General features: G+C 40.7%; 1 protein-coding gene across 1 annotated transcript in view; it reads right to left on the reverse strand.

The window, feature by feature from the left end:
- Positions 1 to 16,954, reverse strand: part of MRC1 (mannose receptor C-type 1) — a 68,216-nt gene that overhangs the window by 22,462 nt on the left and 28,800 nt on the right. Inside the window, exons 11-15 of the mRNA XM_075827593.1 lie at positions 14,806 to 14,954; positions 14,311 to 14,504; positions 13,042 to 13,169; positions 4,008 to 4,095; positions 1,532 to 1,676 (exon numbers count right to left, since the gene is read on the reverse strand). Of these exons, the coding sequence (XP_075683708.1) occupies positions 1,532 to 1,676; positions 4,008 to 4,095; positions 13,042 to 13,169; positions 14,311 to 14,504; positions 14,806 to 14,954 (704 nt within the window). The remainder of the gene's footprint in view (positions 1 to 1,531; positions 1,677 to 4,007; positions 4,096 to 13,041; positions 13,170 to 14,310; positions 14,505 to 14,805; positions 14,955 to 16,954) is intronic.

The raw sequence follows: 16,954 nt of genomic DNA on the forward strand, positions 1-16,954 counted from the left end.
CTATGATATATCCCCAACTACCGCTCCACATTTTTGGCAGGACGGATCTTTATTCTTATACATTTTTGCTAACCTATAGTGAAGTAATATGCTCTATTAACAATATAAGGTTGGATAATACGAAATATAGGGCTGAACGAGATCTTGGGAATAAGCCCGGTCCCACTGGGTTTGATCTATAACCCCCAAGTCCTGCTTCTAACGCTCTAAAGCGACCATTTTCTTATCACCACATTTTTTATTATCTTATGAATCTTGTGCAATCTACCTCTTCTCCCAGATGTACTTATGACCTTCAATAAGTTTTCTAATAAATTTTCGCTATACTCTTCGCAAATTGCTCCCTTTACCCATAGCATGCTTAAATGAAATGTATCACAATACCTCTTCTTGCAACCAATTTTTTATCCTTTTACCGATTCAGGAAAATATTTAATCTGCCCTATTTTATATACTTTGATCAATTTAAAAATCCCAAAACATTTAGAAAAAGGAAATGCCTTAAGGAAATAATAATCTTTTAATTTAACATTAATAGGTGTATTAGTATGGTAACGCAATACATTGAATATTTTATCCAAAAAGTGTATACGAATAAAAACAAGGAAGCTTTATGATTTACCCCATTCCAGATTCCAATATCTCATAAATATCCTAATTTTAAAATATTAAAAATTAGTTTTTCAAAAAATTATCCAAAATCCCTCTATCATCATACTTAAAAGAAATTCTTAGTTTGTGCAGCCAAAATATATTCTTTAGCCCTGGGGTCGTTTCTAGGTCTCCGGAGCTGACTGCTGAGGGTTCCTCCAGTCTCTGATCTCGTCACCGGGTTTCCGGACATGGGAGTCCCCTTTGATCATGTCGTGGTCACGGACCACAGCGATCAAAGGGTTAGACAGCTGGGATTGGAGTTTCCTCCGATCCCAGCTGTGTTCAGGATGCTTCTCTACATACAGAAGCTGTTAGTAACATCTGCTTAGAGAATTGGCGCACACTGGAGCGCTCATGAGCCTTTTCCACAGCAATGCGAAAGACGTCACTGTAGACTCCGGACCTGCACCGCCCGTTGTCAAAAAACAGTGGGCAGTCACAATAGTTCTGTATTAAGGCAACGTATGGAGCACCATACTCATAGTGTCACATGCAGCTTTGCATTAGCCGAGAAAGCAAAAATTTTGGTTATGGTTGTCCCAAAGAACAGGCCCATTGACCGAAATCCTTCAATAAGAAAATTGTGTTTAATGTGTTTCATAGCGCAGTGTAAATTGTTTTTTGTTTTTTCGCTCATTAGGAAGAAAACCTCTAATGAACACAACACTATCATGAAATAGCAATTTAACAATTTATTACTGGATTATTTTGTAAGCGCTATACCCATTTTGACCACCAGATGTCAGCAGTACCTTAATGCTGGAGCTGCAGTTTTCCATGGGGAGGGGGGGGGGCGGGGGAGCCGCTGCATGGTAATTTTTCTGGTATAGATTGTACATTTGTTACTAGGTGGACATAGACTTTAAAAATGTTGTACCTATTTTTAGTTCGCAAATCCAGTCCTGCGGAATATCACAGTGTTTATCGTTCCAGGATAGTCGATGATCAGTATTCACCTCCCCGCAGAGTTCCAGCCCCTGGTAGTTGTTGGGTTCTCCATATCCCCAATTTTCATAATTCATCTACAGATAATAAAGAAAAATAAAGAATATAATATATAAGTTATACAAAAGTCATCTGACTGGTGTGAATTTGTGGTTATGGGATGATCGCACGAGTTCACGTCTCATTACACAGAAAGACCTCTGATAACTGTACTGTAATGAGCTGTGCACAGTGAAAGCTTTCCATTTAATAACTGCAAGCAGAGATATTATATATATATATATATATATATATATATATATATATATATATATACGTATATATAAAAATGTCTATCAGTGTGATTGGTGCAACTTTCTAAAAAGTTTTTATTAAAAATAGTTGTTACTTTTTGAGATACAGCTGCTTTGTATCCTGTATACAGAGCAGCTATATCTGACGGGTTCAGTGTCAGCGGAATCAAGCTGTTACCGATCACATCTAAGTTCAGAACTTAGATGTGATCGATTACAGGTGGATCCTGCATGTCAGAGACACGCAGAACCCGCTGACACTGAACCCGTCAGTCCCGCGGACCTGACAGATTCAGGTCTCAGCGCACGATACAGCTGCTCTGTATACAGTATACAAAGCAGCTGTATCTCAAAAAGTAAAAATAATAAAAAAAAAAAAAGGATTTTGAAATGTGCACCAATCACACTGATACACTCTTTTATTAAAAAACAATAAAAAAAAATATTCAAAAGTGTACGTAGCCTTTAAGCCTTAAAGGGGTTTTCCAGAAAGAGAAGACTGATGGCCTATCCTCAGTATAGGCGATCAATAACTGATCGGTGGGGGCCCAACCCTCGCACCCCCGTGGATCAGCTGTTTTGAAGGGGCTGCGGCGCTTGTGCTGCTTCCCGTTCATCGCTCACGCTGCTCAATACTGTCAAATGTCTACACACTTGTAGCAATAGTTCACAGTATTACAGCCTTCTAGCATAAATGGGAGAAGGTTGTGATACTGTGAACAGCTGCTACAAGTGTGTCGGCTTTTGATAGTATTAGGGCATGCCCAGACGTGGCAGATTCTGTTGCGGCTTTGCCTAAAATGGGCATTAAATTGACGCGGACTGGCCGTTGCGTATTGAGGTGAAGAGGGCTTCCCTTCTCTCTATCAGTGCAGGATAGAGAGAAGGGACAGCACTTTCCCTAGTTAAAAGTAAAAAGAAATTCATACATACCCGGCCGTTGTCTTGGTGACGCGTCCCTCTTTCGCCATCCAGCCCGACCTCCCTGGATGACGCGGCAGTCCATGTGACCGCTGCAGCCTGTGATTGGCTGCAGCCGTCACTTGGACTGAAACGTCATCCTGGGAAGCCGGACTGGAGGAAGAAGCAGGGAGTTCTCGGTAAGTATGAACTTCTATTTTTTTTACAGGTTGATGTATATTGTGATCGGAAGTCACTGTCCAGGGTGCAGAAACAGTTACTGCCGATCGCTTAACTCTTTCCGCACCCTGGACAGTGACTATTTACTGACGTCGCCTAGCAACGCTCCCGTCATTACGGGTGCACACACGTAGTCACCCGTAATTACGGGAGCCCCATTGACTTCCTCAGCCTGGCTGTAGACCTAGAAATACATAGGTCCAGCCAGAATGAAGAAATGTCATGTTAGTAAAACCAATACGCTCCGCAGCACACATTACATCTACATAACATCTGCGGATTTCATTGCGGAATTTTGAAGTCAATGGATAAATTCCGCAATGAGTCCGCAACAAGTCCGCTACACGTCCGCAACAACCAGTGTATGCTGCGGACACCAAATTCCACACCGCAGCCTATGCTCCGCAGCGGAATTGTGCGCAACGTGTAAACGAACCCAACCACAAAGTTGGGGAAGGCAATGGAGAAACGTGTACGCTGCGGATTTCGTTGCGGACTGTCCGCAGCGGAATTCCAGAGCAATTCCGCCACGTCTGGTCATGCCCTTAAGCAGTAAAGGGAAAGCAGCGAGCGCCACGGCCCCTTCAAAACAGTTGATAAGCGGGGATGCCGAGAGTTGGACCCTCAGTGATCACATATTGAGCGCCTATCCTGAGGATAAGCGATCAATTTTCTCTCCCTGGAAAACCCCATTAATTTGCTAAATACCCCTTCTAGTTATTAGCAAGGGTGCAATCTCTCTCTGTAGTGCGCCTCGTGGCAAAACGGTGCGTGTTTTACCACAAATTACAATGGATTCTGATGCAGGTTTCATCTGTTATTACAGTGCGGACAAAGACGCATTAAAAACCCACTTTGACTGTAAAACATAAGCCGTTTTGCCATGTATTCTCGGACCACGTGGCACACTACTGATGCCTATTGGCACACGAGAATACACATTAATACTAATAAAGTATGAAAGGAGTTACTTACAGGTGAGTCATCTGACCATTTGAAGCCTTCATCCAGATTACTGTTGATTAGACCAACCCAGAAGGCATGACGGTAGATTCCTTCATGTCTTGTATGGAGAAGAAGCAGAAAGTATTGATAAGGCCAATGCAGCAGAAAGAGAAAGCTTTACTTTATATAATGCATTGGGGAAAATGTATTATTGCATTTGTACCACAATACTGGCATTGAAAAGTCGCAAATTATGGCACACGCCACATTTGCGCAATAATTTGCAACATTTTTGCTGCTTTAGGTATCTCTCACAAAAAGGGGTTTAGCAGCAGGGGCTGGCCATCATTAGTACGAAAGATTTAACACATTTGGCGCATGTTACTCCAACGTATTTTGGTTTTAGACGGGAATATGAAACGCCAGTGTTATGGAATAAATATATGTATAATGTATCTGGGACCTCAATGAGTGCAATGCTGAAGAGAAGAACATGTATTAGAATATATGTTGGGTATGTGATGGTATAGAACAACCTATAATCAATTATATAAGTGTAATGTATGTACTACTTCAAGGTAGAAGGATAAACGAGTCTATATTTTGGGTATTATTGAAAGGTTATGGAATGTAATAATCTGCAGATGTTCTGCAGAAACTGGAAATTGCGAATTCATTATGTTATGAGGGTACTACCAGGAACTAGGGGGTTTGTTTGCAGGATGGTTTGTTTCTGGGCGTACAGCCAAGATAGATATGGGTAGAACACCGGATTAAAAACTAGATGTAAGGAATAAGAATAATGTACGTAGAGATAAGAATAATGAGGAAAGAAACCACAAGAATGTATACGTGTCTGCACGTAATTATATGATATTTTTACTATATAAACTCTGTGTCTCTGCAAATAAAGTCAGAAGTATTTTTGCCTTGAGAAACGTCTCAGTGTGTCTTTGCTTCTCCGAGCTCGCACCCCCCCCACCTGATTTGAACCTGCATGGAGATCAAGGCGTAACGTGACCTCATTGCGATCACAGAAATTGGCGCCCGAAACAGGGACTTGACCAGAAGGACGGCACCCCACCTAGGGGATCTCCCGGGACTAGAGTGGCGACTCTCCAGACTAAGGAACGGGCAGACCACAGCTGCAGCAAGGTAAGAAGACTTAATTCTTACAAACTCTGCTCTGCACCTTCCTGTCTGGTAGGTCACCTTCCCGGTAGTACTCCTGAGGAATAGAGGGGCCACATGAGGGTATTTTTAGTGTAAAAATCTGGTCAAGTCTATATGTAATCCGACCCTCAGGATAAAGTGCCTGATCTCCATGGCAGTATTTGTATGAATGTTGTAGAAACCCAGTTTTGTGTCACAAATGCATTTTAGAATAAGGAAATTGTTTTTGGAAAAAACTTCCGATAATCCGGCAAATTACCAGAAACATGTGTACATGCTTCAGGTGACTACGGGGATTATGATAGGCTAAATTTAAGCCCGGAAATCGAAAATTTTGTGCAATCTGATAATCCGGAAAAATGCCGAAAATGTGTGTACAGCATTGAGGTACTTGCGGGGATTATCATGCACTGATTTTCAGCTCAAAATTCCAGAATTTTCTGCAATCCGATAATCCGGCATGTCAAATGAACAGCTTGATTTTACGTTTGCCTTATTATTTGGATCAGGAATATTTGTCATATTACTGTTATGGTGTGGAGGATATCTCCTTGAGTGGTGTTTAAAGTGAATAAGAAGAAAGTAAGCTAGTTATAAAAGGAATTTAATTCTCTGGCCAGAGTAGAAGAAGGTTTAAAAGGGTTTTGAGGGGATAAGTAACTGTATAAAATAGGTGAGAAAGGTAGTGTGGGACTTTCCCTAACAGCCAATAGCCATAGTGTTTGTTAGTGAAGATAAAAACTGAGAGAGAAGGGTAAGAGTCCCCTCCATCATAGCAGGGCTATGGGAAACAGTCACGGCAAACGAGAGTTTGAGGTATGGCATATGGGTGAGCAAGCACCTGTTAAAAGGGTGTAAGCTTACTAGGGGATCGTAAATCCAGAAATTCACCTATCAGGAAAACTACCCCCTACATAACTTAGGGTCTGCCTATAGGCGACCACTTATAACTAGACAATGGGGAACTGGTGTCCCTATTAAGTACGGAAATTAGAAACTGTCTAAAACAGATGAGAATGGAATTCGTCTGTCAGCTAAAATCTGTAACAAGAGTAAGTACGGAAGCTAGAAACTGTCTAAAATAGATGAGAATGGAATTCATCTATCAGTAGCTAAAATCTGTAACAAGAGTAAGTACGGAAACTAGAAACTGTCTAAAATAGATGAGAATGGAATTCATCTGTCAGTAGCTAGAATCTGTAACAAGAGTATGAGATGAGCACCCCAAAGGACAAACCGCCAAACAGGTAGTAGCAGAAAGAGAAGGTAAAAAGGCAACGCAGGGAATAAATAAATAAATAAAAAAAAAAAAAAAAATTAATGAAAGCATGTGGTCTAGAATCCCATGGACGGTTAGACGCAGAAAAATGGAATGAATGTTGTGACACAAAACGTGGATGGTTGAAAGATAAAAAGTTACAGGGGAAAGCAGAAGCATTGAGAAAAGTGTCAGAAGAAGTAGTTGTTTTAATGTTGCAAATGACCTTATAGTAAATTCCCATACGATATAATTTAGAATCAACTAGTGTTACAAGAGAAGGTGGAGGTGAAGAACAGCTGCTGGTGATATAAGAAATGTAATCTTGTTCTTGAAATAAATGGACACAACATTAAATGCTGATATAGATATTTTGTATGACTTTGTGTCATTTTGTAGATTGAATCAGGAAAAGTGATAAATGTAATAATGTATAAGCAGTCCTTCACAGCCAAACCACCAGACACCTCTGTCTTATATGATGAGACCCTTGATCCTGGCATACATTCTGCACAGAGTGCAGAGTTGCTTGCCCTGATCAAGGCATGAAAACTGGCAGAGGGAAAAAGAGGAGGGCGGCTCCAAGCCGCAGATTGGGCAAAAGGTATTCTGGAGAACAAAGGGAAGTTGGAAGGTAGAAAGTTGATGAAAAGTGCTTTAGAGGGATTTGCAGAAGAGGAAGTTAGGAATAAGAAATGTATTGTATGTATTAGAGAACAGGACCAGCAGACGCCCGGTAATGGCGTCCGTACCTCATGTTGAGTGTGTCCTCATTGTTGGTGGGAAACCCCCTGCGCACTGTTTCCAAGGGGAGAGGCTGCCCCCCCCTGCCCCTGATGTGGCCACGCCCGGCCCAACCAAATCAGTATGAAATAATCACCTTGTTAATTTTGTCATTTGTAGTGTCTTTTCTATTTACAGAAGTTCCAGTTTTAGTTCACTGATGAAACAACACGTCATCATAATATAGAGATGGTGGCCGTCAGATTGTACTGTTAAACATTAACGTAGATAATTCTTATACAATGGTGTGATAAATGATTGCAGATACGTATGTTGTTTTGCCGGCATTGAAAGTGTTAAGATTGTGAGAAGTTGTGAGAAATGAGTTTGTGACCCCCCTCCCTCCCCCCTAAAGTGTGTTGTGTTTGGGAGGAGGAGGAGGGGGGCTGACTGGGTGCAGTCTGCAGGGCTGATGAGACCAAGGGATTTCAATATGCACTGCTGAGATATATATATATCAGTAATGTGTACAAACTGAAATACATTTCTTCTCTTTTGCGCAAGCGCTGTTGGTTATAAAAGTTACGATATTTATGTGTTATGATGTGATCAGATTTCATGTGTTTTGATGTTAATTCAGATGTATTAAACTACAGATACGGTGAGACACGGGGGTTTGAAAATGTATGTGCCCCCCACCGTTCCCTATTTTTTTATATACAGTTTATTGGTTTGCAGTAATTAATGTTATCAGAGATAATATTTTCTGTTTTATTGAATAACTAACTACAATTGTTTTATTTTTGATCTCACACATGAGTTATGTTATTGTAAAGATCAAATGTTTGTCAGGAAAAAGTTATTTTTGTTTCAGGCTGTTGTACATTACAGGGGGTTAAATTAGTGTTATGTTGAGATGTAGTTTTGAACTCTGCTACATCACTCTCGCAGAGTCCACAAAGGGGGGAAGGGTGAAGGAACTGATCAGGTACAATTTTGGTTTATGTGTAAGAGACCATCCCCCTCCAGCAAAGTTACACAGGAGGCGATGTGACGTCACTCACACGAGTTTTTATGGATTTAGATGAGGGAGAAGGCAAAACAAAACTTGTCTGGACATTGTTAATTTGATGTAAAGTTTTTGGGAATGTTTTATTTTTTATTTGTTTTTGTATTAATCAAGTATTTACAGAACCTGATAAAAGTGAGATTCTCAAAGTATTCTGGATTATCAGCTGAATGAGGAGGAGTTGTGTTTGGTAGCGGCTTGTGACACCAATCCATGGAGTACCTCTACGCAAGCATATACTTTGTACTGTACTGAACAAAATGGACATGACACTGCGGTTCTCACACAAAGTCATGGACCACAGCAGCGCCCGGTAGCATATTATTCAGCTAGACTAGACCCTGTGGCCCGAGGTTCCCCATCATGTGTGAGAGCTATCATTGCTGTAAATTCAATGTTAAACAAGGCCTCAGATTTGGTCCTGGCATTTCCACCACATGATATTACTGCTATTCTAACTCAAGTACAACCGAAGCATTTGTCCACTGCAAGACATTTGAGATTAACCTGTGCTCTTCTTCTTCCTGAGCAGGTTACTTTACACCGCTGTACTACATTGAACCCAGCTACCTTACTGCCTTTGGAGCAAGGGGGAGAAGACGTAGGTAAAGTATGGTCACAATTTTTGCCTGAAACTGATGAACATGATTGTATGGCCCTTATGGCCCAGGAAACAGTGGGCTTTGCACATATGAAAGATACCCCACTCCAAAACCCAGACCTAAGACTCTTTGTGGATGGTTCAAGGTATTGTGTAGAAGGATCTTTTCTTACAGGATATGCAGTAACCACCGAAGATGTAGTCCTAGAAGCAGCCTCCTTACCAGCGTCCCGCTCAGCACAAGAAGCGGAGCTTAAGGCCCTGGCAGCAGCATGCCAACATGCAGAAGGAACAGACAGCAAATATATACACTGACTCTCGATATGCATTTGGGATTGCACACGATTATGGCCCCATATGGAGGGCAAGACAATTTTTGACCTCTGCAGGTACACCTGTAAAGAATGCAGACTTTGTAAAATATTTGATGGCGACCCTGATGTTACCCACAGAAGTAGCAGTAGTAAACATTAAAAGCTCACACTAAGGTGAGTTCACCAGAGACAAAAGGAAATGCTTTGGCAGACCAAGCCGCAAAAGCAAGCAGCACAGAAGCTACCCGTGTTAGCAGCCGTATATCAGATAAAAGATCCAGAGGAAACAAGACCAGCTGTAAGCCCGGAACTACTGCAAAAACTTCAAGGACAAGCAACAAAAGAAGAAAAAGACAAGTGGACGACCCAAGGAGCAACGCTACGAAAAGATGGCCTCTGGCAGTGCCAGAATAAACTGTGCCTGCCTAAGACAATGTTCCCAATGATGGCCCAAATAACACATGGAGAGACACACCAGTCAAAAACGGCAATGATGGACTTGGTAAACAAGGTGTGGTATGCCCCAGGGTTTAGTGTGATGGCCAGCAGTTTTACACAAGGATGCATGATCTGTGCAACACATAATATTGGAAGAACTGTAAAAGTACCACAGAAGCACACACCCAGACCTATATATCCGTTCCAGAGACTACAGATAGACTATATTCAATTACCAAAAGTCGGTACCTATGAGTATGTGCTTGTTTGTATTGATCTCTTTTCAGGATGGCCAGAAGCTTTTCCAGTCACCAAAGCTACAGCCGTAGCCACAGCAAAGAAACTGATCAACGAGGTGGTGTGCAGATATGGAGTTCCAGAGATGATCGAGAGCGACAGAGGAACTCATTTTACGGGTGAAATCATGAACCATGTGTTGTCAGCTCTAGGCATAAGTCAAGCCCTACATACACCATACCATCCACAGAGCAGTGGGAAGGTTGAGAGACTAAATGGGACTCTCAAATTGAAAATCCAAAAAGCAATGGTAGAAACCGGGAAACCATGGACCGAGTGTCTACCATTAGCCTTGTTCTCAGTAAGATACACGCCCACAAAAAGAACAGGTCTCAGCCCATATGAGATCTTATTTGGGTCGGCTCCCAGATTAGGATGTTATTTTCCACAGGTGCTCCAAATGCAGTATGGTAGACTAACAGATTATGTATCAACGTTGAACAAACAATTGACCAAGGTGCATGCACAAGTTTTTGCTTCCATTCCAGATCCTGATTCAGTTGAAAGGACGCATAAGCTAGAACCAGGAGATTGGGTCGTTGTCAAAAGACACGTGAGGAAAAGTCTAGACCCAAGATTTGACGGACCGTTTCAAGTCCTTTTCAAGTTTTACTCGTTACAAGCACCTCAGTGAAGCTCGAAGGAAAGGCAAGCTGGATTCACGCCAGTCATTGTAAAAAGGTTCTTCAGCCAGAAGAATGAAGATCTTTGCGGTTGTTGCGGCGGTTGTTGCGTGTGCTCTTATACAAAAAGGCAGAACTGCTACTCCTGTACACGTAATCAGTACAGAATCACTGGAACAGTTCAGGACAGGGTGGGCGAATGCAACAGTGGATAGAAAGCAGGGTAACTACACCTGTAAGGCCAATGCCCCGTGTTATACTACAAATGTGACTACAACCGAAGGGACTTGGAAAAAAGGACCACATGGAGGGACTGTGTACCTTCACATAGACAAAACAGCCAACATTAGCATACAAGAAGAGACGGCTGTTGTTTTGTTGTTATGAACCAGATTTACAGTATCTACAGAAATATACAACCAGTAAAAATAGAAACGAAATGATAAATAAGATTTATGAAAGATGCAACAAGGAGAGGCTCAACTCTACGATTGTAATAAAAGAAACTGATGGCATGATATTATGTATGAATAATAGCGAAATAAGAAATAGAATATATTTTGTATTCTTGATAACAATTTTAAGAGATAGTTTTAAGCCACATATAAGAGTCATGTTAGGTAATGGACAGACATTCTGCCCATAGGAAAGAGAAATGATACGTGGTTATTGTTCCAGCCTGAGTATACTGAGTGTCCACCTAGATGGTGCGCAGGAAGACTAATAGCATTTAATGTGAAAAATCCTACTCTATTATGCAAATTTATTGTTATGCCAATGGTAATGATTGATCCGGTGACATTATTAGGACAATATTGTATCCTGGAAATGAAAGGAACACACATAGATTCTCAAAATAAGACGAGGAATATAGATTTGTGCCAATTAACAGAGCATGGATATGTATGTAATCGACAGTCAGGGATATATGAACCTTGTCTAATGCAGCACCAGGATAATGTATGCGCACTCACTATAATCCCAGAAGCTAACCTACAGGTTTATATTGAAGTAGGTCCACAGCATGTATGTCTAATAACTAACAACAAGCAGACCCTTAGCCAGTTTAATCTCACAGGACCATTTTCAGGATGTCTATACAATGTGACGCATTTGACTTGGGGGAACCAAACTATAGTGTTCCTGCCTATTTTAGAAGAAATAATGTCCACTGTATGGGTACCTGAACCTTTGCCCTATGGAAATTTTAGTTTGCCACTGGAAGAGTTAAAACAAGTGTTACAAAAGTCTAAAGACGTAAAGAAATTGATAGCAGCCCATAATGTAACTCTAAGTAAAGTGAAAATATTGGCTACAATAGCAGCTAAGGAAGTAATAAATTTATCGTCAGCAATAAAAGATGCCAGTGCCCATCATTGGTATGACATATTTACAGGATTTTCCCCCATTGCCACTAAGATACTGCATGTGTTATTCCAACCCTTGATATGTTTCATAATATTGTTTATATTGCTTACATGTTTCAATTGTTATACATTTTGCAAAATAAGGGAAGCATTCAATCAGAGGCCTATACATTATGATGAAAGAGTGTTGTGAGATTACCCCACCTACATACCTGTGTGAATCAAGTGAAGAAATGGATCGAAGCCTTGCTATCAGGAGATAGAAGTAGCATTGGAATTTAGGTGTTGGTAAAATCACAAAAGGAGGGATTGTTATGGAATAAATATATGTATAATGTATCTGGGACCTCAATGAGTGCAATGCTGAAGAGAAGAACATGTATTAGAATATATGTTGGGTATGTGATGGTATAGAACAACCTATAATCAATTATATAAGTGTAATGTATGTACTACTTCAAGGTAGAAGGATAAACGAGTCTATATTTTGGGTATTATTGAAAGGTTATGGAATGTAATAATCTGCAGATGTTCTGCAGAAACTGGAAATTGCGAATTCATTATGTTATGAGGGTACTACCAGGAACTAGGGGGTTTGTTTGCAGGATGGTTTGTTTCTGGGCGTACAGCCAAGATAGATATGGGTAGAACACCGGATTAAAAACTAGATGTAAGGAATAAGAATAATGTACGTAGAGATAAGAATAATGAGGAAAGAAACCACAAGAATGTATACGTGTCTGCACGTAATTATATGATATTTTTACTATATAAACTCTGTGTCTCTGCAAATAAAGTCAGAAGTATTTTTGCCTTGAGAAACGTCTCAGTGTGTCTTTGCTTCTCCGAGCTCGCACCCCCCCCACCTGATTTGAACCTGCATGGAGATCAAGGCGTAACGTGACCTCATTGCGATCACACCAGTCTCAGTAAATGTCCATAGGTGATAAACATAAAGAAAATATAAGAGCAGGTAGATTAGAAGGGCTCTATTAATCGTTCTATTCATCATTAGAAGGGCTCTATTAAGGATTGTGCCATAAATGTCTGATATATGCGGGTGCCAGCTCTAGGACCTGTACCTATATTGAGAACGGGGGTCACCGCTGAACGCTGATTCCAGGCGGGGTCTAAGTGAAATACTTTTTGTCAGTACTATAGATGTGCACCTTATGTAACCAGTAACTGCTACACGACTTACAGCAGCATCGACCACACAGCCTGCTCTTCCTCTTTGTCTCCGATACTGATTAAGCCGCCTCCTATTGCTTTGCAAAACTTCTCGGCTTGAAACCAGGACCTTTTCTCGCTGTTGTCTACAATGTAATGCTGTCGAGAAATACAATTTGGCTTAAATGTGATCAGTTTTATATCTTGAAATCCACCATGTTCACACATCAACTGCGCCCTATTATCTATGGAAGATGGACGGATGACATCCCTAAACTATATCTCTGAACTGGAATATGTTCATATTTAAAGGGCAATCCTCTTTCTTTCTTTCTTTCTTTTTCTTCTTTCCTTTTTCTTTCTGTCTTTATTTTTATTTCTTTCTTTCTTTTTCTCTCTTTCTTCTTTCCCTTTTCTTTCTCTCTTTAGTTTATTTTTCCTTTCTTTCTCTTTCTGTCTTTCTTTCTCTTTCTTCTTTCCTTTTTCTTTCTCTTTATTTTTAGTTTTTTTCTCTTTTTTTTCTCTCTCTCTTTTTTCTTTCCTTTTTCTTTCTTTTCCTTTTCTTTCTCTCTTTATTTTTTTTACTTCCTTTTTCTTTCTTTCTTTCCTTTGTCTTTCTTTCTTTTTTAGTTTTTTTTACTTTTTTTCTCTCTTTTTTTCTGTCTGTCTGTCTTTCTTTCTTTCTGTCTGTCTGTCTTTCTCTCTTTCTTTCTTTCTGTCTTTCTCTTTCTTCTTTCCTTTTTCATTTTCCTTTTCTTTCTTTCTCTTTAGTTTTTTTACTTTCTTTCTCTCTTTCTTCTTTCCTTCTCTTTCTTTCTCTCTTTCTTTCTTTCTTTCTTTCTTTGTTACTTCCTTTATTTTGCTTTATTTTCTTTCACTTCCTTTTTTTAGTTTTTTTCTTTTCATTTGTGTCTTTCTTTCTTTCTTTTTTCCCCTCCTTTCTTTCTCTGCTTCTTTTGTTCCCTTTTTCTTTTTTTTTCTTCCTCGCCTTTTTCTTTCTATCTGTCTTACTTTCTCTGTTTTCCTTTGTTTTCTTTCTCTTTCTTCTGTCTTTCTTTTCTTTCTTTCTATCCCTTTTGCTTTCAGTCTCACATCAAATATATATATATTCACACACAATATATTAAATACAAAAAGATAGAGAATCGCTAGGTATAACATTACCATAGTTTATCAATTTTGCCCCGAGTGTCGCTCAAAACAGATAAGAAAACCAAGGGAAACAATATACCTAGAACAATTAAAAAAAAGAAAAAAAAGTAGAAACAGTTTGCTATAATATAACTATAATGCTCCTTACTTTGTAACATGAACGGATGGATGATTTCCAGTTGTCTGGGCATGAAGGTTCTGCTGTTGTAGCCGGGATAGGTGGTGGCGTCACTCCTTGTGGCCACTTCTTGCACACATACTTAGCACTTTCATCACAGTTTATAACATCCCATAATCCAGCTTTCTTCCCAGTTCTCATAGCAACACAGCCCTGTTTTCTGCCTTTAAAATGAAATAAAAATTTCGGAAAAAGTTTTTACAAGTTTATGCAGACCAATCAATTCATGGGTATGTTTCATGTCAGGAATATGTACAAATGTATTAACAGACAACACCATTTCATTGGGGAGGGACATGTGTTGTATGTTCCAAGCATGGGGAGAGAATTATTTTATAGCAGTAGATAGACTTTAAATTGAATTTTGTCCAACACAGGACAAACTGGTCGAGAATTTTTGGTACAGCAATAAATGACTCTGAACAACTATGCTGCTCCTCACCTTGTAACAGGTGTGTGACTTACCCGGCATGTCTGTGTTCCAGTGTGTGTACAATACTCTTTCCTTGTTGGTCCATATAAAAGTGTTCCTACTCTCCGTATCTGAGAGCCCTGTCCAAAAATATTTCTCTGGTCTAAACCCAATCAGACTTGTTAAAAAGGCCTGTTCATACCTGCAAATAAAATCCAACATTAATTCCCATTCTCATTTAGATTCACACTCAAACTTCTGACATGTCATAGTGACATGTCAGAAGTTTTGACCGGTGGGGGTCCGAGCACTGAGACCCCCACCGAAGCGGCAAAAGTGCTTTGGTGACTCAATAGAAAGTCTATGGGCCCATACACCACTACATCGGCTTTCCAAAAAAAGCCAATAAGAAACTAAGTGGCTCAGCGCCCACCCGAGCGCTTCTACCGCTTCCTTCTAGCGATCGGTGGGGGTCTCAGTGCTCGGACCCCCACCGATCAAAACTTCTGACATGTCACTATGACATGTCAGAAGTTTGTTGAAAGTTTAGTTACCCTTTAAGGTTTATAGTAGATACGTTGTATCCTGATTTCCCACTTAACCACCTGCAGTAGGTGACAGTTTAGGGCGACTTGTCAATTTATATTTCTAGAGTAGTGTCAAAGAATGTCTCGCATGCTCAACCGCCACTCCATTCATTTTCCTCACTGCGGTCGAGCAGGGAGTAGACCCCTATTCTCACGATCAGCGCGGGTCACAATGGTGGAACCCCCAGCGACGGACAATTATCCCAGTATATACGTGATAATTATTGTTACTGGTACGACCCCTTTCAGACAGCGCTGAAATCAGGGAGACATCGCTATTCAGGTCAGTAAACCAGTTCATCTAACAAGACGTAGTGACAGGTTCTCTTGAATGCAATCCGACTGCTGGAAATCGGAATCCAACGTTTTTCTTACTATCCATGCTCAGTACACAGTCTGGACACGTGGGAACATTTTTATCCCAAATTCTGAATACTGTTATACAATACCAGATACTATTCTTAAAAACTCGGGCATTACACACATTCTTATCTCTGTAGCCCCTTCTATCAAGTTCCTATTGTGATTTGTATGCCTCAAAGTTTCTGCCTGATAACCCCTTTTCCTTCCTTATCCGACTGTCCTTCTTCAGGAAGTTTGGACAAGACGGAAGCAGCATCAGCACTACTGAAATGAATGATAACCGATTGTTGTAACAATATATTCGCTGATGACTGCAGAATACCGTAGTGGATGCGTGGTCAGGTATCCCAAGACGTTCTGCCATTTATTTTATTGTCTGCCATTCACAGATATAGAGGACAGTCAATGTAACTGCATGAATGCGTGAATCAGGCCTTATTCACACGAGCATATTTCACTTCCGCGTTACGGGCGTTAAAACAACGGACGTCACATGGACCTATACAATTCAATGGGGCCATTCAGACATTCAGCTTGTGTCCGCCGCGTGAAACTCACTGCATGCCTTATTCCTGTACGCTTTTTCGCATCACGCACACGGACAGCACGCGGACACACATCAGTGTGCTGTCCGTGATTCACGCAACAGTTGCTAAAGAAATTATGAGAAAAAGAAAAACACCTCCCTCTGTTCTCATGAGATACGGATGACATACACACGTAAAAAACGCAGAAGCGCACTGTACACGGATGTCACACGGAACTGTAACGCAGGAAAAATGCTGCGTTTTTACGTGCGCAAAACGGGCACGTTCGTGTGAATAAGGCCTAAGGCGAAATTCACACGAACGTGTGCGTTTTGCGTGCGCAAAAAACGCAGCGTTTTTTGTGAGTAGCAGTTCTGTGTGACATCCGTGTACGGTGCGCGTCTGCGTTATTTCCGCGCATGTGGCATCAATATGACACTCTGTTTTTATGTTTAGAAACAGAAATGAAGGAGGGGCTTTTATTTTTCCCTTCATTTCTTGAACAACTGTTGCGCGAATCATGCGCAGCACACGGAAATGCGTCCGTGTGCCATGCGTGATGCGTGAAAACTGCTCAAGTATAGGACATGTCGTGCGTTTTGAGGAGCAGACACAAGCTGTGTGAAAATCACGGACTGTCTGCACGGCCCCATTGACTCACATAGGTCCGTGCGAGGCACGTGAAAAATCACGCGCGTTGCACGGACGTATTTTACGTTCGTCTG

This window comes from Rhinoderma darwinii, chromosome 5 (genome assembly GCF_050947455.1).
Source record: "Rhinoderma darwinii isolate aRhiDar2 chromosome 5, aRhiDar2.hap1, whole genome shotgun sequence".
NCBI lineage: Eukaryota > Metazoa > Chordata > Amphibia > Anura > Rhinodermatidae > Rhinoderma > Rhinoderma darwinii.